The sequence below is a fragment of the Rhamphochromis longiceps genome, linkage group LG22 (assembly GCF_057381845.1).
Source record: "Rhamphochromis longiceps isolate RC_006_pf linkage group LG22, R_longiceps_female_GT1.1, whole genome shotgun sequence".
NCBI classification, from domain to species: domain Eukaryota; kingdom Metazoa; phylum Chordata; class Actinopteri; order Cichliformes; family Cichlidae; genus Rhamphochromis; species Rhamphochromis longiceps.
This window is the reverse complement of record NC_140577.1, coordinates 20,273,306-20,299,433: the sequence shown is the minus strand read 5'-3', so window position 1 is coordinate 20,299,433 and position 26,128 is coordinate 20,273,306. Positions and strand designations below refer to the sequence as shown.

General features: G+C 41.6%; 1 protein-coding gene across 3 annotated transcripts; it reads right to left on the bottom strand.

Moving 5' to 3' along the window:
- Window positions 1–361: 361 nt before the first annotated feature.
- Window positions 362–25,093, bottom strand: snx13 (sorting nexin 13). 3 transcript variants are annotated; one of them, XR_014909270.1, is made up of 26 exons: window positions 24,929–25,093; window positions 14,874–14,986; window positions 14,650–14,752; window positions 14,428–14,517; window positions 10,820–10,941; window positions 10,591–10,709; window positions 10,380–10,484; window positions 10,199–10,287; window positions 9,886–9,969; window positions 9,634–9,772; window positions 9,398–9,486; window positions 9,158–9,257; window positions 6,833–7,026; window positions 6,533–6,635; window positions 6,267–6,439; window positions 6,108–6,177; window positions 5,466–5,608; window positions 5,032–5,139; window positions 4,825–4,935; window positions 4,436–4,597; window positions 4,264–4,335; window positions 3,842–3,987; window positions 3,660–3,728; window positions 3,465–3,577; window positions 1,075–2,405; window positions 362–1,010 (listed from the first exon to the last, which is right to left on the bottom strand). XR_014909270.1 is itself a non-coding variant. In XM_085395966.1 (25 exons), the coding sequence occupies exons 1-25, from the start codon at window positions 24,938–24,940 to the stop codon at window positions 2,170–2,172; spliced, it is 2,865 nt and encodes a 954-aa protein (XP_085252092.1). In that variant the 5' UTR covers window positions 24,941–25,093; the 3' UTR covers window positions 362–2,169. The 3 variants fall into 3 exon arrangements, 1 of the variants encoding a protein (XP_085252092.1); XR_014909271.1 differs by having other exon boundaries at window positions 1,079–2,405; XM_085395966.1 differs by having other exon boundaries at window positions 362–2,405.
- Between the last annotated feature and the right edge of the window lie 1,035 nt (window positions 25,094–26,128).

Sequence of the window (26,128 nt, the reverse complement as noted above, 5' to 3'; positions counted from 1 at the left end):
ATATTCATATATACTGGGGTTAAAAAAAACATGAGCCTTCCTGTATGGAGAGGTGTGCAGAAAGTTAAAGGTGATACCGCCTTCGCCATCATAAGGGACACATTATTCACCTCCCAGTAAGCGAGGCTCCAGTCCAGTCCAAGCCATGTTGTCCTGCTCAGCCAATCAGAGTCCATCGGGGCAGCTCGGTGCAAGCAAATCACAGCAGACGAGGAAGTTTCCGTCCAATGACTGCAGCAGAATGGGGCGCCGTTTGGTCAATGGGGGAGTGGGACTCCCACACTTGCTACAGTAAGTGCTTATTAGTAGTGATTCTAGTGGTCACAAGACACAGCTCTTCTGTGAACCTGTCTCACCCAATTTTTGGGTGGGGGGGGGGGGGGGGGGTCTTTTCAGCGGTCAGTTCATAATAACAAACCTCTTTTCACACTTCACAGGCTTCAATGCATGAAAGAAAGAGCAGTTGTTCAAGGCCACCTCTGAAGTAGCTGTCCCCCCGCCACAGTCTAATAATCATCTCTGATTATTTCTGCAAGAGTCAGCTGGGGATAAATGGGAAAATAACCCCCTGCACACCGAAAAGAAAAAAAAGAAAAAAATCTAAAAAAGAAAAATCAGACTTATAAAACAAGTCTGTAAAATTAAACATTGTACTTTTATAACAACGGAATGTTAAGTTGTCGGGGGTAAGAGGACATCTCTGGGAAAAGAGCTCTCGCTTTTTCTACTATTAAAATAATTTTCAGTAATACAATGATTCAAAAATGCACATGCCTTAAAGAAAAGAAAAAAATATTGCACCAAATCCAAGTCGTTTTTCCTCTGACCAAAGGTGGTTAGGGACACATCTCCATATCTCTGTCCTGATTTCCTTGTTATGTTCAGTCATGTGAAGGAGAGCTACCTCTAGCGTGCATCTCTTGATCAGTGTACACTGTATATAGACTTAAGGCTGGTTCCCCTAGCTCACACTGGCACAGTTTCTGACAGAAGAGGGTTGCATCTTTGTGCTAACCACGCACGCACGCACGCACGCACGCACGCACGCACGCACACACACACGCACACACACACGCACACACACACACACACACACACACACACACACACACACACACACACACACACACACACACAGACTTCTGCTCAAGCCAGATACAGAACAGACCAGAGAGTACATTCTTGAATAGTTCCTGACAATAACACACCTCAGTGTGTCGTCACAGCCTCACCTTAAGGGTCATTAAAGGTCAACGTTGCATTCTTTTTCTTTGCGTGATATGAAACACAGTAATGTTTCCCCAATGTCAGAACAGTACACACACATACGAACAGCATGAGCTTTGGTTGCTGCAGGATATGAGAGTAGCATTAGAAAGGGTTCTTTGATTGGATGATCGAGGGAAGTACAGGTGATCTAAGACTTGAGAGAGAGAGAGAGAAAGGGTGGAAGAAAGTCAAGACAAGCACTGAGGCTGAGGAGAGAAAAAAAAGGATATTTGTCACATTTTAAAAACAGCGGCTCTTAAACCCAGTGCAATCGACGTTTTTTGGTTGCGAAAACACAGTTTGCAAGTGATTTTTGCAGCTTAGATGTCTACAGCATGAGGGTGGGTTTGATTACAGCTGTGCGGCCACTTCGCTGACGTGGAGGAGGACCGCACTGGCCAACAGATAGAAGGAGGAAGGTAAGGCAAGGTGTGGGTCTAATGCTATTGAGTCCTGCAGTTTAAAAACAACGATACCTGTGGTTGGGCTCTCTGGACCATGATAAAGCAGCATCAGCTGGCCCAGAATGACGCTCAACACAACAACAACAAAAAAAGTCTCAAATGGAGCAGGGGAACTAAAAAGAAAACACAGCCAAGTTCAGTCTTGGTGCAAATTATGAGATTTGTGTTTGCGCGTGTGTCCAAGTGTTACACATCCTTCGTTTCTGTCTTGACAGAAATAATCAGCCAGATAAAATAGAGTGATTTCACCTTCAGCAATGTGTGAGGGAAGAGGAAGGGCAGAATTCTCTCTCTCTCTCTCTCTCTCTCTCACACACACACACACCCACCCCCCTCAACAACAGTCATATCAATCCCCACCACTGCCACTCACATCCTCAGCTCTCAAGTCTGTGTATCTTATCGGCCCTTGTCCTGCTGCCTCTGTCCTCTCCTGTCACCTCTTGAGGGAGGTGGATTTCAGTTTCTGGTTGTATCTATGGATGCGTGGCGAACGGGAGTGCAGCTTGACAAAGAGCTCGGGGAATTTGTACTGAGGGAACATGGTCTCCAGGAAGCCCTCCAGGAAAACGTAGACTAGGCGACGGTTCATGGGTTGGTACTGAAACATGTCAAAGACGCGGAGGATGCCCTTCCTCGTGGTATCGGCTCCGATGATGTGCTTCAGCTCATCTGAGGAAGAAGGGGGAGGGAGACGTAGATATCAGCAGCGTGAACAAGTTTGGTTCTGTCAGAGGTTACTTCCTGTTAAAACTGTGTCTTTCCTTCCCACTGTCACCAAATGCTTGCTCAGGGGGAGTTTTCTGTTGTTTTTTATTGTTCTCTCTAACGCTTCAGCATCTTTACTTTTAAGGCGACAGGTATTTGGCGCTTAATAATTAAAACTGAATGAAACTGATTTTTTGTATGAGTTTACAGCACTGCAAAGAATTCCACCTTTCCTTTGGTTCGCATTAATATTACTGGAATTTTTAGTCTGACAGCAGAAACAAAGTAAAGATATGGCACTAAAGAAAAGTGAGCATGAGTCATACAGATGTCCTCACTGCACCTCATTAGGGCTTGGCTACCTTCACATAGACACCTGATAATACAGCCTCTCAATTCTTGTATTTTCTGTGTACAAATATATTTCTAGCTCTGTGCTTTATCAGAGGTGCAAACCATCAAGGAAAGTGTGTAACTGGCAAAAATGGTCTAGTTTGATGTCTGCCTCATTCTAGTGCGCTGACTCATAATTGAACAAATGATGGTTAAACAGCATTTATACCGCCTGGACACAAGAGGGGGGCAGTGAGTTCATTTCAGTCATTTCTTAAAAGCAGACTTGGACAAATCATACAGAGGTCAGTCTCTGGGTGGTTCTCACTAACTTACTCCAGATTCACTCCTAAACTAGAATACTATTGTGCTGTACTTCAATCGTTTCTTCACACATACCAGATATCGTCTTACATCGAAATTGTTTGTCATAGTTTGGAGTGGTAGTACACAGAAGAGCAGTGGATTAAACCCCTTTATTAAAAAGCTGTTGGTGACACCCAGAAAGATGTCACAGATTCCTCCCTCCTCACAGCTTTTACTTCCATATTCAGTGGGACAAGCAGGGACTGAGAACTGCTTTTCATTTTAAGTATGAATGCTTCAAAGATAATGAGTAAGTAGATGTGGTTGTCTCTATTTATGGCTAGGTGCTAGCTTTATAAAGTGTGAGTGTGTGTGTGTTTTCACCTGGCATGATTCCCAGAAGGCTGGTTTTGGCAGCTACTCGTGTCCTCATGCGGATGTTCTTGTCCCGGCGGGGCGGGGTCTCAGCTAGAATACCATTGGGCCAGTAGGAATCCCTGTTCGGAGGCGGAGCACTAAAAGTTATACAGTACTCCTCTGACTAATCAGAGGTCTTTAAAACAAAAGGCGATGAGTTACCTGAACCTCTTGACGTAATCTGCCACCTGCTCTGGTGACGTCAGGTAGTCCACATGATCTACGATTTTCCTACAGAAAGAAGCAAACTTTAAATATTTCAAACTACTATTTGTATAAGTGATAACATTTTCCCACCTTTAACTGTATGTCAGTCTTTTTTGCAGGTTTAATGTGACACTCACCTGTTGATTGTGTCCCCATATGTGGCCCTGATGAGTTGCTGCAGAAGGTTCTTAATATTCCTGCGCAGCCACTGGTTCTTCTCTTTGAGATCAAACACCTCGTCCATCAGCAGCAGCATTACCCGGAGTGGGATATTATCATCCACCTGGAAGCAGTTTAATTTAAAGCACGGTTAAAGGAATGAAACAGCAGCACACTGACTCACATCAGAGACTTTTGCAGAGACATGTCAACGCAAAGAATGCTGAATTAAAATCTACAGGGTTATTCCTAACAGCAAAGATAATGGCAGAAGGATAAAAGCTTTTCAAATCCTCATTTTAGTGGGAACTTTTTAAGCAGTTTCTCATCACATTTAACTGATGAGCCGATGTTTGTACTCTGAGGCATTTCAAGAAAACTTTGGAAGGACTTTGCTCACATTGTCATCGAGCTGAGCAGAGACTCGACAGTGCTCAGGGTCGATTTCAGACTTGGGGAGGATTGGAGGCACCTGGGAAAATCAGAGGTTAGATTAACGACTACAGAGGATCAAGCGAAGCCCGTGCTTCACAACGTTAACTCAAAACACTTGCAGTATTAAACGGTTCTACCTTCAGTATGGATTGTTTGATATCCTGACCCAGTTTTTCTGACATGCGGCCCATGTTATCGGAGACTTTGGTCACTCCCTCTGCTAAACTGTCTGGGAAGGCTTTTACTGCATTGGACACGTTTCTCATGGAGCTCCGCAGAGGGTTCACAAATGTGTCTATCTGATGGGGGAATAAAACAAAAGCAGAAAATGTACTTTATAGACAAAATGCCAGTCACATGGTGAATAAACAGCTGATCAGTAATGAATGATTCTCCAACATACTAAAACGTTATAACACAATATCTACATATAACATCTACTATAATATATGTAGTAATTAAAATAAAAAACAAAAAAAACTGCACAACAGTTAAACAGGTATTTGCATTTGAGAAAAGGAAATACCTTCCGTGCAAACTCTCCTTTGCCCTTGCTATAGGCCTTGTTCTCTAGGAAGTCATACACGTAAGGGATCAGAGTTGGGCAGGCCTTCACCATCTCTGGGTTCAGCAGCAACTGCAACAAATGCGCACCAAGAACTATTAATGGAAGGAAAAATGCATGACAATAAAAAAAGAATAACATATATAAACTATCACATAACAACATTACCTGTAGGTAAGCATTGAGGTCTTTTTTTCTCTTCTCCAAGAAGTCTCTGTCCATGTTATTGAAGGTCTTCTTTCCTGGCAGCTTGAGGATTGATGCCAGGTTCTCAAACTAAAGCAGAGCAAGATTACAAACTGAGACTCAGAAGAAGAAAATGCAGCTGATGACTTTCCCTTATTTTCTGTCACGTTTACATTTATCGTAACAATGTTGGATGCCAGGCCAAAGTTTCTATGATAGAAATAATGAGGTCAGTGTGTCTATAAGTAATTCCAGTGAGTCTGACGTTTAGGCTCACAAACTTGCCTCCAACATTTTTTTTCTCTTGTGCCGTCAATATGGCGATACGGTCACGTCAGCCACCAGGCACCACCGGCCTTTGTTTTTTACTTTAAACCGTGTAAAAGTGGTGTAATAGAGTTAAGTCCCACACACACCTGTTCAGTGATTCTCATATGGAAGTCATGGAAGTCTGAGTAGCGGCGGTAGGTCTTCCAGGCATCCTCACTGCCATCTTGGTTGCGTCTAACCACAGTGATGGTGTACAGTGCGTAGGTCTTACCGTGGTCATTGCACACCCCTGCAGCACCCCAGAAGCCGGGGAGACAAGCATCAGCTACCCGATCCGGTAATACATCCAACATAGGGAATTGGAAAATGGGGGATGGGTTGAAAAGAGCAGCGGAAAGACAGGAAGTGGGCAAAAGGGAAGTGTTGCAGGTGTAATATAGGGCAGTAAAAGAGCAAGCAGAGGGGAAAAGTGTGTATGAATGGGATAAAAGGGAGGAAAAGTGTAACAGAATGGCAGGAAAGGTGAGGGAGGGAGGGAGGAGGGGAAAAAGGAAAAACAGAAAAGTAGTGAAGGTAATGGAGTGATAGAAATAAAGAATACTGGAACAATGTGGCACGAAACAGCAGGCACATGCAGATGAAACGAGCTTAGAGGTGAAATGCTGATAGAAAACATGCAGGGAAGGACTAAAAGGAAGTAACAGATACCCAATATCCAAAAGAAAAATCACACACACACAATTCAACATGTTAGAAGAATATAAAACTAAACCACTCGGTTGGCGTACCTGTGTCAGAGATGAAGGCATGAAGGTGCATAGATTCATCATGGCAGGAATTGGGCAAGTCATCCAAAGACTGAAATCACAGGAAACAAATGATCATAAACTAATAATAATAAACAGCACAGACAGATAACCCATAAATATTAAATGAAAAGGACTCACTAGGTTTATGCTTCCTGTTGGAGAACCATTAAAGGACTCTCCATCACCATCGTCAGACCCTCGGTAGCTTGGCTCTTTCAACATGTCCAGCTCTGCAAGCATGCGGACATAGAGAGGGCTCTGCTTGAAGGACGGGTAATACCGCTCATCGCGTAGCATCATGTCATACACCTGTTGTAAAGTACAAGCAGTAGTATTTGTTAGACTGGGAGGGAAAATGCAGCGCAAGCAGGAAAAAAAAAACAAAAACAAAGGGCCCCCTCCCTTTCTCTGGATTTCATCAAATATCTCTGGCGTGGGGTCGTCTTTCCGTAGCTTCTCCCCAAGCCTTGTTAGTGATGCCTCGTCCACCTGCACCCTGGGGGACGCCTGTTAGAGCAGACAGAGCAAAGAGGTTAACTTTTCACATTTATAACTACAGAAATGAAAGACAGCTCTTTAAATTTATCTATAAATAAACGTCCCTGTTTCTAAAAGAGAAGTTCAGACACTGTGTAAAATATAGCTGAAATGAGTCTGGCTTAAAATATCGGAGGAGGCTGTGGATGCATGACATTTTCAGCTACCTTGTCAGAGAGGTATTGTTCATAGACACCCAGTGCAGCTGCCTTCAGCAGCCCTTTAGTGTCACTAGGCTGCTTCTTGCCGTCCTTCTGCCAGCTCTGCATGGCCTCCAGCTGCTGCTGCGCCGTCACCCTGTATCCCTCCACTGTGAGCCAGAAGAACAGCTCGGCCTGGGCCCCCGCTGCCTGCATGAAGTCTGGGTCAACAGACAGACAGCATTTAGTCTCCTAAATCATATGATGCATATGATATACTCACAGGTGTCTGCTTATGATTAAGACTCTGGCTACACATACATACACGGCAATCACGGCCAGTAAGTTTTATACTCAGTATTTTTGGCAGCCTCTGGTTTCTGGCAGCCTCGTTTCTAAAGATCAAGTTATGATATCAAACTTCTACTTGTTTAGTTTTGAGTTTTGCTTTGATCTATGTACAAAAATGTTACACGGCATTTGAAAACCAAGCTATAGCACAAAATGTCTTTCCCTCAAAATTTCTAGATTACTCACAGCTGAGTGTTTGCTGATTGAGCATTTGGGGCAAAAAAGGCAAGTGATTTATTGACAGTTTATGGATCGGACACTGATCAATTGTCAGACAGTTCTAAGAGACATTTGGAGACGGTGAAGTTATGATATTGGAGATATTGGAGAGTCCAACTGTTTAGAATTGCAGCATTGCTTGGCTGTTTTTGTGCACAGGTGGGATTTTCATTCTGACTTTTCCTATGCTGTGTCACAAATTAAAACATTTTAGGCAGCATAAACGTTAGCATGCTTTTGTTTTTGTTTCTTGGTGCAGCCAAGATCTCAGCTGAAGTCTAGAGTAGGGATGGGTATCATTTAGGTTTTATCCGATACCGGTGCCAAACCGCTACTTTTGAAACGGTGCCGGTGCGTAAACCGGTGCTCGAACCGGTGCTTAAAGAATGGAGAACACAAACTTTGTCCAAAAACCTCTCATGTTTAACTGTTTTCCACTTTTTCTTTGGTCATTTTAGCCTTTTTTGCCAGGGTGAAGGGAGCATCTGCCATCAAACAGGAAGACAGCCGCATGTAACTACGACGGTGTTTGCTAGTTCACCTTACGTGCATTAATTTAATAACGTGGTTAGCCTACTCAACGTAAATTACACACGAACAACATTAAGCTACTCACGCAGAGAAGAACGGCTGCTGCTGCCATCATCATCCTCATCATTTCTGCTACACTGACAGGGCTAGGGGCCAGGACTCTCCTCTTCGGGTTTTTGGGGGATGTTGCTAACTCCGGGTCCGATAACAGGCACCACACCCGCACTCGGTGTGAGGTCTTGCAGCAAGCTATCAAATACGGTGCATTTCTCGACTTTTAAAAAAAACGCTATGCGTCGCCAGGTGTTTCATCAGATTCCAGGTGATACTGTGCAAAGGAGGTAACATCTTAAAGCACTTGTTGCAGGCTGCTGAGTTTGCATCTTTTGCTGTGAAGTACAGCCAGACTTTTGACCGCTTCGCCTTGGGCATTTTTAATCTGTAGCTCTGCTCTAAGAGAACGTACGTACCTGGGCCCGCCTACTATCCTCGGAAAGGTAAAATGATTGGCTAGAATCCAAAGTGTATGACATCTCAGGAAAAAAAAAAAGCACCGAAATAAAGCACTGAAATGTGCGCTGCTTTTCGGTCTGGTTACTACCGTTTATGTCAGAACCGAGGTGACCGTGCATTTGCCTTGGCTGCACCCGATTTGTGGAATAACCTTCCTATTGCCATCCGCGCATCCGATTCTATCCAATCATTGAAATCATGGTTAAAAACCTTTTTATTTAACCTTGCCTTTCCTGCTCGTTAATGCCTGTATCTGATTCCTACACTTACTCTATTTTCCCTTTTATACATATCTTTTATGGCTTTGTGCTTTTAACATGTTTTTACTTGATATGCATTTTATGCTATTCTTGTGTGTTAGTGACATTGACCTGTTAGCACATTTGGTACTTTGTTATGGTCTTATAGTATTTATGTTTTATTTTCTTTTATGTGAAGCACTTTGGTATATCGTTGGTTTTTAAATGTGCTCTATAAATAAAGTTGTATTGTATTGTATTGTTTTTGTCATTATGTTTAGGCTAATGGGAATTCTCCAACCTTTAAAGATTCTCACACCGACATAAGCGACAGCAAAAGAGCATGTCTAAAAAAAAAACAGAGGCTGGAGTCCTACACTAAAGCCCTAACATTCATGTGTTAGGGCTTTAAAAAACATATGATTAACAGAAAAGTTCAGAGTTATAACTACAGTGACCTTTGGCGTCTATGTGATACGTGAGGTGTTGATGCACTTACCCATGAAGAACTGCAGGGCTATGTTGTGGACGAGGATGTGATCCAGCGGGATGACACACAGCTTTCCAAAGTTGGCTGCCAGCTTAAAGGCATCAACCTCCTACACAACACAGGAACCGAATAAGTAAAGAAGAAGAGAGCAAAGCATTAACATAACCAACGCGGACTTTGAGCAAAACCAGCTGACACCTGTGCAGACAAGGCTGTGCGATGCATGTTTACTCCCCTGCAGTTTCTCACCTTGCCAGACTGCAGTCTCTGGATCCTGGTCTCACACACCTTCTTCACAAACAGAAGACTGTTGATCTGGTTCTTGATCACGTTAATGTCTGAAGGACAGAGAAACAAAAAGCCATCAGGGCAGAAGAGGAAAGCAGTGTGCTGTTTCAATTAACATTCTGTAGTTACTGAATGAAAACAATCAGTTTTGAGTGTGTGTGTCTGATGCAAATGGAAAGAAAAAAGCGAGCGCCCACCGTCTCCAGCAGTGTCCAGGGAGCGGAGAAACTGCAGCTCCTCCAGCACCTTGTCTCTAACGGCCTCCAGCTCAGCAGGCTTATCTGTTAACTTCAGGATGTTCATGAAGGCTTCATAGTTACAGCTGTTATCCCGGATCTACACATAAAACAGGACATACAGCTACAAACACCAGCACCAAATCTCATTTGGTCTCCCAACCCTTAAATTAAACTGTTTCTTGGACAGTTTGGGGTGGTGTTAAACCTCACCATCCATATGACAAACTGGTTGATGTAGTCTGGGTCACTCAGCTGGTTGATCAAAGGAAGCAGCACACCACGCGCTAGCACCTCCTAAAAAACACACCACAGTGTATTTCCAGGCATGCTCGCTGTAATTTACACTACAAACATGTCACTGTACAGCACATTCAGGGGGATGCCGTGGCGGCCTGGCAACCAACATGGCAGCATTTGGCATGTGGCTTTTTTGTGATGAACACACAAACACTGGTTAATGGCATACATATGCATTTTTTATCTCTTATTTGCACCTCACACTAGTTTTTTTTCATGCACTCACCCTTAGGAAGTATCTCATATTCTTATTGTGGAAGTCTCCAGGAGGTAGTAACAGGTACAGAAGCAATTCACACAAGTCCCGAAGAAACCCTGACACACACATGCAGAACAGGGTTACAAGCTAGAACAAAAAAGTTCCTCATAACTGTGAAATGTAAGGCCAGAAACAGAGGCGTGTTTACCTTCTTCATCTTTGTGTGAGGTGCACACAACATCTCGACAAATCTTCCTTTCCATCTCCACCTCAGCCTCAAAGAAAGACTCCATCAGATCATCTGTTATGTCCCCTGTTCAGAAATCACTATTTAGTTACAGTCGTCACTATTCTTAAAACAGCTCTCAAGACATGGCAAACACGTTAATAAGTGCAGGGAGTGTGATGTATGCACGTACTTAGTTTGTCTTCTCTGTCACCGAGGCGATCCTGGGCTTTTCTGAAAACACGTAAATGTGTGGCAAAGTCGTCCACCAGGCGAGTGGTGAAGTAAGGCTGCCAGTCCACCTCTTTGGACCTTTGCATACAAATATACACAAAATATAGATTGCTTGATTTTTTGCTAAATATATTAGACATATAATGCGTTTGAGTGTGTGTGTGTGTGTGTGTGTGTGTGTGTGTTACCGTGTGGAGAACTGGACAAGGGCATTTTGCAGCGTCTGTCTGATCTCTAGTAAGAAGGACTCATCTTCACTCAGGGTGTAGTACCAGTATTGGATGTAGTCTCTCAGTGCAAACTGGATCACCTAAAGAGACATAAGGAAAAAGTGAGGAGTTAGGCAAAATTCTGTAAAGACAATTCAGACTGAGTGAAGTGAGAACTAGAGAGAGGGATCTGACTGAATTGTCAACACAAACCTGGATAACCCTCTGATTCATCGAACAAACATGGAAGTAGATAAGAACAGTGATTAAAAGTCAAAATGCCAAGGTGACCATTTTAATCACATTTTCTGAAATAATCTCCACTGATAAACTGCCGGTAAGCAGAAATCTCACGACAGCTCAATTACACAGGAGCTGAGTAAACAGGAAGCAGAGGGCTGGCTGTTTGTGCAAAACATTACAGAGACACAACATTAATGGAAGACTGAAGACTTCTTTGTTTAATTCAAAAATGAGATGAAAGTGTTACTGTAAGTATAGGGCTCGGGATTATACTCTCTTAAGGATGCACAGATGGGAGTACATGGATACAGATACAGTTTTATTCACCCTTTGATGACAATATCTATGCCACTTGAACTCAAACAGACCACATTACCCCCTCAGGTAGAAAACAGGGCTTTGGTGGTATAAAAGAGATTGGGAGAGACTGCAATGTGAATAACTGTATATATTGCTACAGTAAAGGGAACAAGCAGTCATGTGCAAAAGGTAATTTTCACAGCTGCCAAAAACTAAGTACAACTTTACTGCTTTCATAGCTATTGAGGGTCAGTAACACCCAGGTGCTGCTAATCAAGTGCCATGTGAGGCAACAAGGCTTAGGCTTGCAAAGTTGGATCTGAACAAACCACAAGACTTCTGGAACAATGTGCTTTGAACAGCCCAGACCAAAGTGGAGACATTTGGCCCCGAAAACCAAATACAGCAAATCAGCACAAACACTTCATACCATGTGTCAGCACAGTGGTGGAGGGGTGATGATATTGGCTTGTTTTGCAGCCACTAAGTCGACCGTGAACTCCTCTGCATGCCCAAGTATTCTGGTTAAAGGTGTCATCTGTCCAACAACTAAGCCACTTAAGCCTGGATCAAACTGGGTCATGCAACAGGACAGAAAGTCAGAGAAAGTCCAAACCTCAACCTGACTGATAAGATCAAACACTAAAATTCCTTGATGACACGATTGTCTGCGAAATCATTTACCAAAAAAAAAAAAAAAAAAAAAAAAGGACACCAATTCTGCAATAAAACACAAACCAGGACTTTTCTAACTAAAACTACACCAGCAATGTTTCTGACTGGAGCCGTGGATGCCAAGTATAAACCACGTAAAAAGTTACAGGTTTTAAAACGAAAGGGTGTGGAAGTCCCATCAGCTGAAGCTACAATATGAATCAGTGTAATACAGGATGAGAGGGAGCTGTGACTAATGAAAAAAGTGCTTATGTGAGCACATACAAGAGGGAAAAAAATGCCCAGACAATGTGTCAGAAAATAGTGACCACACATTTATTTCAGGGCGCAAGATTCAGCATTGTGCGACTTTACATTTCTCTGTGCAAGATCTCAAGGTTCACATGGAACTGAAAAGATAAATGAGAATTCCTAGAAACGGGCAAGGGGAGAGGAGATGCCATGCTAGAGCCGTTAGCGTCATCTGACCGGCACTAACTGCTGTGTCTGCACTTAACTCTGCCGGCCACACCGCTTTGCTGAGGACGTGCTAAAAAGTTTTCTGCTGCAAGTGTGGTAATCACAGAGCGGCATGGAAAGAGAAACTGACTAATAAACACAAGCCACAAAGTCGTTCTTTCCATTCTGCAATGCTTGCATAGGAACCATCAGTTAGACGATCAACTTGCAAATGTGTCAAGATGAGTTTAAAAAAAAAAAAAAAGCAGTACAAACACTGTTGCATCACATGTCTCACATGTCACAGTCTGCAATGTCCACAGTTTACAAAGGACAAATTACACAAAGAGCTTTGGTGTAATCGTACAGAGTTTCCAATGATGTCAGACTAGTTGTCTAATAAAACAATAAAAAGAATCTCACTGTGAAAAAGTCACTGTGTGACAGATGTAAGGATTTTTATATAAAAACTGGGGAAATAAAGACAAAACATTGCAAGCTGTGCCAGAAAATAAACGTTTAACAACACCGGAGGAGCTTCATTCTGCTTAATGTGAAGAATGCCGCTGGAAACATGTACCACCAACATGGTTTCTATTACAAAGCACGACACTGGTACACAAAATAATTTAATTAAGTCATTTTATAATTGAATCATGTCACATTTTCCTGCTTTTGGCATGTTGGAAAAATGAATTTTGCTCTGACAAAACAATACATCACAAGAAAGACACAGAGCTCACAGAAGAAAACACCTGAAATGCAGACGTTACTGGGTCATGCAGTGTTTGACAGCCAGTACTTCTCTCTGATGCCATTAAGTCACTGACCTGGGCCAGCTGAGCTGATGGGTCAGACAGAGATTTAAAGGAGCCGGAATCCAAAAAGTCTGGAGTATTAGCATTTGTCAGGCAGGGACCTTCTCTAAGCTTCTCCCTGTAGCTGCTGTCCCATTATCACAAGTGCACTGCCCACTCTTAGCTGGGTGGGCACTGATTAAACCTCTCTTAAACCCACATTAGCTAAAACTTTTTATTGTAAATGTCTGAATGTTAAACAAGTAAAAAAAAGTGTTCTACCATAATTCTTTCAGTTTCCTGTAACTGCCTTTGGGCTAATTTGTATGTAATTCCTTATAATGATTTTTGACACTTAGTCTCACTCAGGTAATAATAGGCCCTTTTTTTAGTGGGCTGGAGACATTAATGTAATGAGCTGAGCCAAAAATGTGACATCAACAGACTGAATGGAGTGGTGTCACTGCATGAATCATGACTCCTTCACAAGAATCAAACCTGGCACTGAGGAATATGGACATGCATGCCGCCTCCTTGGCTCTCTAATTTTAGGAAGTCTGACAAAAAGCCATACACCGAGCAGCACGTATAACATCTTCATGTATTCCGTTTTTGTGTAATTATCAAATGACATCGCAGGATGTTTGGGCCACCTTGCTGTAACAACTCTACCTACATTGAGGTGGTACTCAAATTTAATAGAAAATAACCAAAACTGAGTAGAGCAAAGTCCAGCAGTGTTGAGTAGATGCTAGTGGAAAAGAAGCTTTAATGATCATGAGTGTCATTTTCTGAAGTTAGACCCAGCTCCTTTAAAGGCAGTGCTATCAAGGCATTACAAGTAATATAAAATTTTGAATTTAGAAAATAATACTTATCAAAACTCAACCAATTTCTTGCAAATTATTAGCTAATCATCTTATAAAATGTAAACATGCACTTGCTGTGGTAGTGACATGATGAAAGGGGCAAGGTGTGCTTATAAAGAAATGAATACAATTAGTACTGACACAGAGCTTTGGCCATGTGTTGTATGCCATACGATAAAACTGGTCATCTATGCTTCCCTACCTATGAAACACATGTACAGGGAATCACAAGACCTATCACAAAGACAGGCACATAAACACACACCTGCTGTAGTGGTTCATCTATGAAACTCGAGCCTGTGAGTCTTCTGTCAATTTTTATAGGCTTCATCTCCAGCTTCATCTCATCCAACGTCTGAAAGAGACAAAACATAACCCACAGTGAGACAGGAGTAAAGTAATCAGAGAAAACTTTAGTGACCTCCGTGACATCTGGCAGGCCGGGTCATCTGTTTGCACAGGCGAGGTCGAAGTGCGTGTATTTTACCTTCAGTATACCAATTTGTGTGGGTGGTAAGTACGAGTGCTCGCACTTTTCCAGGTGTTTCTCCGAGTTAATCTTTCCATAAAGCAAAGTGACCGCAAAGCCCCTGCAAAACAGAAATGTAATTTAGAAATCAGCAAAAAACTTATGAGCCAAGCTCCTGATGTGTTGTGGTTAACTGTGAAGCTTAAAGAGGTTAGATTGGCTTCAAACGTCTCACTGCTCACCCTCCAATGAAGCAGAAGATATAAAAGGCCAGGTAGAATATGGCAAAGGGTCCAAAAGTGACGAGGAACAGCACAACTCCAAGACCCCCCCATCCCCAGATGGACAGACTGGCCTGAAACACACAAGACAAAAAAAAACACATACTCAATACACAATTCAATTCACCCCATACTCAGCTAGACTGATGATAATATTCTATAAACACATATAATGACCATTAATGGTCCTCCACAGAGCAGAGGGGAGGGAGATGTCTGCGCAGGAAGACATTACATAAAAGAGTGTCAGACAGAAACTGTGTGTGTGTATAATCCTGTACAATCACATCCTATGGTGTTCCTGTTGTTGTCAGTACAGGAAACAGAGCTCGTTTCAACCCTTTTCCAGCTCCAACTTTAGCCCATAGTTACTTGAGTATCTCCTTTTTTAGCCTTATCATAGTAACAGGTACAGAAGAAGCTTTTTAAAAAACAAAACAAATGAAAACACAAGCTATACTGATAAGTTATGTCCCCTAAGTGTATGCTTAAGGTCATGATAGCAGGTATGAAACCTCAGGAGGGGTCTGCTGCACATATTAAACCAGGCCGCGGCACCTTAGAAAATAGCTGTGAATGTGTTGTTATGAGTTACAGCTGCTTATACAAGGATCCTTAAATGTTCAAGGAAAAAAAAGCCTTCAAAAATGTTCTCACTGTGAAGCCATCAGATAGAGTCACTGACAGGCATCACGATCAGTGGTGATGATCTTCGGCTGCCTTACGTTCATGTTAGAGTTCCTTAGATAAACAAATCCTGTGACGGAGCCAGAGAGGAGCACACAGAGCTTCCTTTGGACACTGAGACATTGTTCTCACTGTTACAGTCGACTGCCACCAGTCGGATGACACACATTAGACTAGCTGCCAACAGTGTCACATCCATAAACAGAGGCCAGTCAGTTTACTGTGTAGATACAGAGCTAGACTAATTAGTAGGGCTGTTCGATATAACGATATATATCGGATGACGATATAAAAACATCTATCGTTTCATTTTATGCTATCGTTTGTTTTGTGGTGTCGCAAAATAAACTGTTTACCGCAATGTTTTTCATTGTTTTGATTGTCACTGTAGTGGCTATATTAATTTCTTAAAGTTCTCTCTTTTGCTCATATTTCATATAACCACACTACGGACAGACAAGCGCCTGTTTTTATGTGTTGTCGTTAGCAACAACGACGGTAAAACCATCGCGTGTCTGCTTGTTTATGTTCCACAGAAACCTTTCACAATAAAGCTCAAGATCTTGATGAGACTTTTCAAAATAAACTGAATCATGTGAAAGAGTATGCAGAGTATTTACGGATGAGAAGCAAAAAAGAGCCGTCAGGTGCTGAAAAATAAACCTTAGATTCAAACGTTAGAACAGGCTTTTACGCTGTGTAATAAATACTCACAAAGAAAACGGCAGCCGTTACAACTTATGTCTAAAAATGCATCCTTTAATGCATCGGTTAAAACACTCGACTCCAGGTACACGACGCCCAGCTGGAAACACTTCACGCAAGACGAGCTGCCCGAGATTCACAGAATTTACAAAAAATGTTAAAACTTTGTGATTTATATTGTTATCGGACGACAGATGTCTTATATCGGGATATGAGTTTTGGTCATATCACACAGCCCTACTAATTAGTGCCAAATACTATTAAGGCATATGGACAAATGAAAAGAATAATGAAGAGTAATCTGTGGCTCCACAGACATGCAAATGCACAGTTTTCTTGCTTAACGCTAAAAGATAACTTAGCTATCCAAACATCCATCTTCTTCAGTTCATCCAAGGCCTGGTTCTGGGGGCAGCAGTCCAAGCACAGAAGCCTAGACCTTCAGTTTATCTGGGGGAACACCAAAGTGCTCGGGGGCCACCCGAGAGACATAATCTCTCCAGCGTGTTCTAGGTCTGCCCCAGGGCCTCAGACTTGGAGGTGCCGATTCTCATTCCCGGTGCTTCACACTCAGCTGTAAATTGCTCCAGTGCGAGCTGGAGGCCACCACTTGATAAAGCCAACAGAATCACATCATTTGCGAAAAGCAGAGACGAGATTCTGAGACCACCCAAGTGGAAATCCTCCGCCACTTGACTACGCCATAACAACTATGAACAGAATCGGTGATCTAGATAAATGATGATAAAAGAGGAGTGAACATGTTTGAATTAATGAACCTCAATTTACAGTACTGGCTTAAATGTACACTCTACACTGTAGCCTGATGTGAAAAGTACACATATGAAAGCTATGTTAGGTCTTTCAATAATATCCAGTTACACATTTTGTTACCATTATAATTTAGGAGTAAAAATATGCTATATCTACGGTAAATGGACTGGTTCTTATATTACACTATTCTACTCATCATAGCACTTTACTAATTGACTCATTTACCAATTCACACAATCACTTTTTTCTATGCTCTTTCTATGTAAGTGCTTTCATTCACGCACATTCATTCTCTGACAGACACATTGGAGAGCAACTTGGGGTTAGTATCTTGCCCAAGCATATTGTGCCATGCAAACAAATGCAGGCTGCATGAACACCAACCTTCCGATTAGCAGAAGACCTGCTCTACCACCTGAGCTACAGCCACCGCCCATGAAGACCGTGAGGCACCAATCTGTTTATTAACTTAATTAGCACTGGTGTCACCGGTTTTATGCATTTCAGTTTTAAAACAACGACAACAAAACAAACCGCACAATATTCATTACGTTTGTGACAATTGTAATAGCAGAAGAATACACAAACACCAGCACATTGCCCACTGCAATATTGGCTCGATGGAGGAGTTCAAGACTATAAATCAAGCTTCAAGCTACTGTGGAGGAGCTGCTGTGATGCATTGACAGATTATGACGTTAAGGACCAACAATGGTCAGAGCTATAGGCAATAGAGAGGTATTTTTTCCCCACTGATGCATTACTCAATATCATTCATAATAAATTTAATCTGTCTCGCTATAGTTTGATGTCGCACATGCAGCCCCAGAGCACACAGGTAAGTGTACACACATTATTGCAAGGTGTACTTACGAGGTAATTAGAGGAAACAGGAGGATATTTCAAACTTCAGCCTGACATTTTTGTTTGTATGGCAGAACTCTAATTAAAAATAAGTTAATAAATTAAATTAATAAATTAAAAAGAAAAAGGAAAGAGCCAGTGAATTTTATGACATCAGCGATGTCATAAAAACCTGCTATGATGTACGACTTGGAGATGGCTGCACTGAAAAAAAAGACAGGAGACCGAACTGCAGGTGGCAGAGTTGAACATGCTAAAATTTTATACAGAGCTGCCAAGCGGGAGGAAAAGAAGAAGATTCCTGCATGCAGTAAAGGAGGACATGCAAAGGTTTGGTGTGACTAAAAAGGATGCTGAGGATAGGGTGAGATGGAAGCAGATTATCTGCTGTGGTGTCCCCACAGGGACAGGCCTGAAGAAGAAGAAGAAGAAAGGGACAGGTATCCTAACATCTGAGTCATGATAGGTTTAAAGACAACTATGAAGCTTCTTTTCATTCAAAGCAAAGTTCCTAGACGCAGGAATGCTCAGTGAGGAGTACAATGTACAACTCTCTTTTTTGTCTACTACAGAGCCCAATATGTTTATGAATGTTTTTCATGTTAAAAAAATGTGAAATATGTACATTTTAGAATGCAATGCCCACTTGCTTCATACAATATCTCTGAATTTATAGATTATGAATTTAAGCAGTCTAATACTGGTTGCTATTGTTCAGATGGGTTTGCTTGCTGACTTGACCTTGTCAGCATGAACGTCTTTATTAAAACTGGCCATAATTGTTTGTCCTGGTCCAGAACTGGAGCAGATAAAACTAGAACAAACACAGCCTCTCAGTTGGATCAGGTTTGAAAAAGCTGATAACGGGCAATTTGAAACAATAACTTCACTAGTACTGGTTCAGATCTTAAAGCAAAGCATTTTTAAAGTCTTACTCTGAAGCACTTTGGACCGCATATGCGCACGAATAGTGTTACATAAGTAAATCTGACTTGAGGTGAACTTGTGACGTCCCTCCTCACCACATCAGCTGAGGCTAGTTTCACAGTAAATAGGATAAATTAAAACCTGAGGCTGATGGCTGTCACTGAGGACCTTCTGACCCTGATGTTGCTTACTCATCAGAGTCAACTAGACAGGCACTGACAGTGTGCAGGCCAAGACATATGGGTCACATTAACAGAACAGCAGGATCTTTGAGAGTGCCTTGGAATAAATGCTGCATACCTGCCTGTCACTTTGTTTACAAATGTGGTTATGGGAGAGGCAGGAAGTATTAGAGGACATTTATATTAGGGCTGAACGATTATGGAAAATAATCTAATTGCGATTTTTTGCCCCAATATTGCGATTGCGATGCGATATGCGATTATTTTTTAAGGTATTTGTCTTCTGTATTATTAAACAAAGACAAGCAATACATCATATAGTATGGCCAATACTATATTACATTAATTTTAAACTGTTCTTTCCTGGAAGACAGACCTCTGTTATGATGACATGAGGTGATGCATGAATTGATGACTGACATTTTTATTTAACTTCTTCAATCACAACAGTATATTTGAACATACACAATAGTTTATTTTTAGCTTACAAACATCTGAGCATAAAGTGCTGACAAGGAACCCTGGTGTAAACATTAAAATGAAAGTCAGTACAATGTGCAGATTGCAGAAATATACATAAAAAAAAATCAGTGGCTTTACCACACTCAGTTTTTCGACATCTGTGAACTACTAGACAGTCATTCAATTAAAAAATAATATTAAATAAATAAAACTAATAAATAAAAAATACACACATCTTACTGATCTCTGCAGTCAGTAACATTACACATAAAGTGCAAACATAATAGCAATTGTATAAACACACACACAAACACGCCTTTAAAATTTAAAGGCGTGAAATTGGACGGTCTAGTTCTGATTAGCGTCACCGCTGTCTCGGTGGAGTTTAATAAACTCGGCCGTCTGCTTCTTGCTATCTAAAATATAACCAGACACTGGTGTAAATTCTCGACTGTCTCATATTTCTGTTTAATAAGTTTTCTGTTTGACGTTTAGTCAGCTGTGTGAAAACCAAGGAGGAACCCACCCGGGGGATTAATAAAGTTTTATTTTATCTAATCTAATAACTTTAATCTCAGCCAAACCGATTTACTCACGAACAAACAAAACACTGAAAAAAGCCCAACAATAACATTTTTAGGTTGTCTAAGTGACTTATATATTACGTTTAACCCGAGCAGCGAAACTCCGCGGTGATCTGAAAATGATGTGCCGGGAGTTGTGCCGTTCTCGGCCGCATCAGTAACCCTCGAGCTCCCGGCTAGCTGTCGAGCTGGTGGGTAGCAGACGCCTCTGAAAACGTCGAAGCACTTTTGCAAATATGGGATATCTTGATAAACCGAGCAGATATTTGATGTTTACACAACTACTTTCTCGCCTGAAAATATGTTAAAAGTTTATTTTGTGACCCAGAAAGATTAGTATGAGTAATTTTAAAACTTAGTAGCGGCCGCCATTGCTGGAAACTGGAGTTTGGCTGGGCCGCGCTATGAATTCTGGGATATGGTAGTAATTTGGACAGCCTTCGGCGCGTCGCTGTGACGTAATCGGTCTACAAATGCGGCCTCAGGAGGATGCAGCCCATGAATTGTATAATATAATCGCAGTATAATCGCAGCCTTTGCGGTTAGAAAATTGCACTTGATCATGTCGCGATATTATCGCAAATGCGATATATCGTTCAGCCCTAATTTATATGCAGTGTAATAACCCTGTTGGGTACATGCAGTTCTCCACCCTATATTTCACCCTGTCTTGTACCAAGGGTGACATAATTTCACTATCTCGGTTGCATAAGACATTGCAGTTTTTCTTATTGTTGAAACACCTTAACTGACTACACAAACACAGGAAGGACAATTTCCAACCTTTTCCTCAATTTCTTGCCTCTATTATAAAAAGCACAATTTTGATCTATATGGATGTAAAGAAATCAACTACTGCGAACATTGACTATAATAAAATGTCTCAAACTTATATGAATAAACTGAAGTCCAGGCTGCAGAATGTGTTCAAACTGGCTAGACTAACCCTCTTCCTTAAGTCATAAAGGGCGAGAACAAAGTCACTGATTGTAGGGTTGGGAGGAGAAATAGGGCTGGCCAGCAGAGAGAACCATTATTACAATTTAACTAGGAGTGTAGCAACACAGAGGAATGCTTTTCAGAAAGGTTGCCACAAAATGTGACCATCAAAAACAGATCCACGTGTCCTGATATCTAACACAACCAAGAGAACTATAACATATCAGCCAGAATCCTTTTATCATTTAAAGGAGATCCAAATTAAACCGCCGTGCAAACAAAGAAACAGTCTGAACTGTTGTTCAATTTCCTCCCACACTTACATCACAGGGAACCAAGCAGGTATATTTTCAGGAGAGTTTGAAAACTTTTTGCCAAACCAACAAAGTCATATTTACTACCATAATCTACATCCTCAGCCTGATGGTAGTAAAGAACAATTATAATACATCACCATCACACACGCTAACAGTGTGATGGTGTAGTAGTAACTTATGGATTTTGTTAAAGATTTTTGCTAAACAAGATCCGGGTCCAAAGTTAGCAAAGCTAATGCTTGTGACTAACATCTGAATAAAGGCAGAGTGCAACTAAATTTAGCCCACGGTGGAGGGGCAACCAACTTTCCACTGACTTTGTATTTGGTGAAGGTGCCTCCCTATCAAGTGGCTTCACTAAACTACAGCAGCTTGTCAACACGGAGCCAACATAAGACGTAACTGAAGCTAGCTAGAAGCATTTCATTTGCATTTCAGCTCCTAGATACATATAATATTTATTTGTGTTTTCCTTCCAGCTGGTGCAGAGTGTAAAGTGTTGTGCTTTGTCTATACTAAAATAGGACCAAAACAGGGACATATGTAACTGTACTCACCAGAGCAAACCACAAGCTATGCTGTGCTTACTGCAGCATCCAGCAGTTAGTTAGGCAAATCATCTTATTAATCATCTTAAACATGTTTTTTAATAAATAACACAAAAGGTAAGTAATGTGTACACTTATGAGAAAGAGTGTTTTTAGACGTACTGAAGCATATACAGTCTGATCAATTACACCCTTTAAAATTCTGTGACTCCTGAGAAAGAGACTGAATGTAGTTCAAAAGGGAAATGCAAGTATATGTTTGACGTCAGTGGTGCTAGTAAGCAGCAGTGAATGTGCACGCTATCAGTAGGACTGTGTGATGAGACTGTGGAGGCTTGGCTCTGTAGAAGAGATGATAACTGACACTCGTGAGTCATTACAGCTTACACAGGGCTTAAAACATGAACCATCTGTTCCAGTGATTAACACCCAAGCCCATCAGGGATCCTCACATCTGAATATCTAGGCAATTCCTTATGCAATACACACTAAACAGACACTCATTAACACAAAAGTGACAGTATTAAAGGCACTGGGCGAGATCACAGATGCAGATGGGCACTGAAGTACCGCTCTCATGCATTTCAAATTGTTAGTGGCTGGATGTTACAGCATGGCTTCAAAGAGAATTTCAGAAGACATGTTTAAAAACATCTGTCAAAACCTGCTTCATCATCCTGAAAGGATGCTCAGGGATAAAAATCATTACCTGTGTGAATATGCTGGCCAAGGATCAAATACAAAAATATAATTGTGGACTTTACTAGGCTTCAAACAAAGACATATTTTTATTTTCTAAACTTTAATATAACCAATTTAATATTTTGAAATGAATCTATATATTTGTGTTTTAATATTTCTTACAAATTTACTTACAAAGAAGTAGAAGACAATCTAGAATTTAAAAGGAGTAAAACACACAGAGGCAGTGTGTTTTGAAGAACGCTCTGGATGCCCTTGACTCCAGGCACATTCAGATATTCACACGTAGCCTCTTATCAGTGTGTCTGAGAATATTTTTTCCCTAACTTTCCACCATGGACGTGCACACACACGCATGAAGAACTACTCAAGGGTGGATATTTCTATTTTTGTGATCAATGTAAGTCCTCAAGTGCTTAGCTGCAAACCCTGGGTAGTGTAGTCATTAGGTGAAAGGTTAACTAGGCCCATTAAAGCTCTCCTGTGGGAGATCATGCCTGAGAGAGAGAGAAAGTAAATGGGTCTGACTGATCGTGCTGGCCTAATCCACCAGGACCACTGAAATGCAAAGAGCTGCTATATTAACCTTAGGATCAAAAAGGCAGAAGTAGTAATGATGTTAATTTCCAGAGAGGACAAGAAATGTTGTAGTTCACTTCTCTCCAGGATTTGAACTTTATTACAAATTAATAACAGCATACTAATGACCCTGAAAACTGAATGAGCAAATGGTCCAGCTTGTTTTGTCTAGTTCCCCTGAGTTGTGGTTTGATACTGTTATTACCCTGGGGAGGGTAAAGTAAGCCACACCCCTCCTCTGTCACAAACAGTGTCCCTAGCTGCTACTTTTCACCTTCCAGTGAGAAGCAGCTCCAGGAAGGCAATAACTGGTTATTTATACTCATTATGTATTCAGCTAGTAGCGATCATCAGGTTGGCAGTAACCCAACTAGAACTGAAACTGTAACACACAACCAATGAGCATGCGGTGGGAACTGAACTTAAGCCTTATCGAGGCGCTGCAGTAATCATGACTGTTAACAACTCCAAATCTGATGAATCATGTGAGCTGCGTCGTGTCTCGGCATGACCTAGACACACTGTACATATATCTGGATGAAAAGACAGGTCTGAACAGAGCTTAATTCATGAGAGCTGTGAGCCTCTTTGGCAGGGAAACAACTTGAACAGCACGTAGAAGGAAGAGGAGATACACTAGCAGGCCTGATGTGACAGCATGCTGGACTTAATATCTACCAAGCTTTGATTAAGGGAGCTTAACGAGGTTTAGCAAGTGCTAAAAAGCACAGAGATAACGCTGTGTGGCTGTGGACGAGCACACGTGCACTCCCATCAAACTCAATATACAAAGGTGAATTGATCAAGTTGTGTAGACAGGCCACTCACTCACAGAAGCAACTGAACTACAAAGGACTACATAAAACAAAGCGATATCTTTCATTGATTTCTTACTAAGGTTACCAGAGACTAACATTTCCAAATAGCAACTAAGCCAACTAAGTGTAACACGTGACTGCCCACCTCACCTGCAGCTCAGATGAGGTGGGCAGTCTGCTCTTTTAGCTGTCCTTTCAGGTCGCTAAACTGGGGGGCATCCCGTGAGATGTAAAAAAAAAAATCTCTGCAACCACTGATCAACAACAATGGCCTTTATTAATATTTCAAGACAAGCCTGCGTTAGGCCGTTTAGATGTGTATGAAAGGAGGGAAGAAGCCGGTATGACTGACAAGCTTATCCACTACATCTCAACTTGACATCAGTCATTAATGCCTGAAAATTGATTTCCCACACCATTCACACTGTCTGCATCTAGGTGTAACAGCGCAACACGTTTATTATCGACATAAATGTTTGCATCCAATGCAGATTGATCAACAGTGGACCGCAACTGCGCCGATACAAAAATGTAACTTTCCTTAGTTAGTCTCTCTAGCCGTCAGCCAATCTAACGCCCAGCTCACCTGTATTCGTTGTAATGTAGAAATTCGTTTGTGAGTATCTTCATTCATAATATAAACGCAGACTACCGACATTGCCTGTGTCGAGCTAATTCCAGCGCAGTGTTGACAGTGCGGATATCCTAAGCCCGTCGTATTAACTTAGCGTTAACGGTGTAATCCCGCGCTGACTGCCACTTATAGCTGACATGCTTTGTGAAAACACAGCGGCAGCGAACAGTCCTCTCTCCCGGCTCCCGTGTTTACCTGCGGGGCTAGGCGCTAGCTGCTCCAAGCTAACTAGCTATGTCAGCCACAAACTACTGTACCAACACGCGCGAGACTTTTTCACGGGAGATAACTTACCTCTGCAAACATCGTCTAAAAGGCTGTAAGTTGCGGCGGCTCTGGCTAACCCCACCACATTGTAACATGCGAAGAGGAGGTGATTTTCTTGGTTAAAATCGGTCGTATTTCCAATCTCCGTACTGTCTTCGGAGCGTCGCCATGTTTGCAAGGTTTACGTCGTGGGTGCCCCGTTTCTGGACGTGGTCACGCCATTGGCTGGGAGGCGATGACGCCACATGCAGCGATAATCACGATTGGCTGACCTAAATAAATTATTAGTTCACAAATTTCTGACAGACTGTACCCAAACTGTAAGTCATTTTCAGCCAATGTTTTTTTTTTTTTTTTATCTCTTGTTATCTCGCACCAGGCCTTATGAAATAGAGAAAATAATCATCAAGTTAACAACAGCATTAACAGTTTCCAGTAAATGCAATTACAGCAAGTCGTTGAAGCCTAAAGCATCAGCAGACCATCACACTACCAGCCCTATGATTGACTGTTGACTGTTTTATGTTCTTATTATGAAATGCGGTGTTAGTTTTACACCAAATGAAACCAAATCTAAACCTTCCAAAAAGTTCAGCTCTTTTTCTTGTAATGCCACAGAATATTTTCCCAAAAGTCATGAAGATGATTTTTTGCTAATGTGAGTCAAGCCTTTGACTTCTTTTTGGTCAGCAGTGGTTTTCTCTTTGGATCTCTCCCATGGTTGCCATTTTTTCCCACGCTCTTTCTTATTGTTGAATCATAAACTCTTTAGATGTTTTTCTGGGTTCTTTGTGATCTGGATGAGTCATCGATGCACTCTTGGGGTAATTTTGGTAGGTTGACCACTCCTGGGAAGGTTCACTACTGTTCCAAGTTTTTATCATTTTTAAATAATGGCTCTCGTCGTGGTTCACTGGAGTCTCAAAGCTTTAAAAACGGCTTTGTAAACCTTTCTAGACTGAGGGACGTCAATGAATTTGTTTCTCACCTGCTTCTTAAGATTGTGGCAGTAAGTGCTGTATTTCTAAATCTTTTAGCCTACTCCACTTTGACTTGCTCTATTTAAGTGATTTCTTGACCCAACAGGTCTGGCAGTAATCAAGCCTGGATGTGGCTACTTAAACTGAACTCAGCTTTCCAGAAAATCTAGTTTATCACAGTCAGTTCATGGCTTAGATAGCTTTTCCCTTAATAAATAGAATCTTGGTTGAAAAACTGCATTTTGTT

Excerpts from the sequence above, each read along its gene's own strand:
- snx13 (XM_085395966.1), bottom strand. Across the intron at positions 5,609-6,107 it reads TGCCTTCATCTCTGACACAG|GGGTGTGCAATGACCACGGT; the intron begins GTACGCCAACCG and ends GGGGTGCTGCAG. Across the intron at positions 3,729-3,841 it reads TATGGGGACACAATCAACAG|GAAAATCGTAGATCATGTGG; the intron begins GTGAGTGTCACA and ends TTCTTTCTGTAG.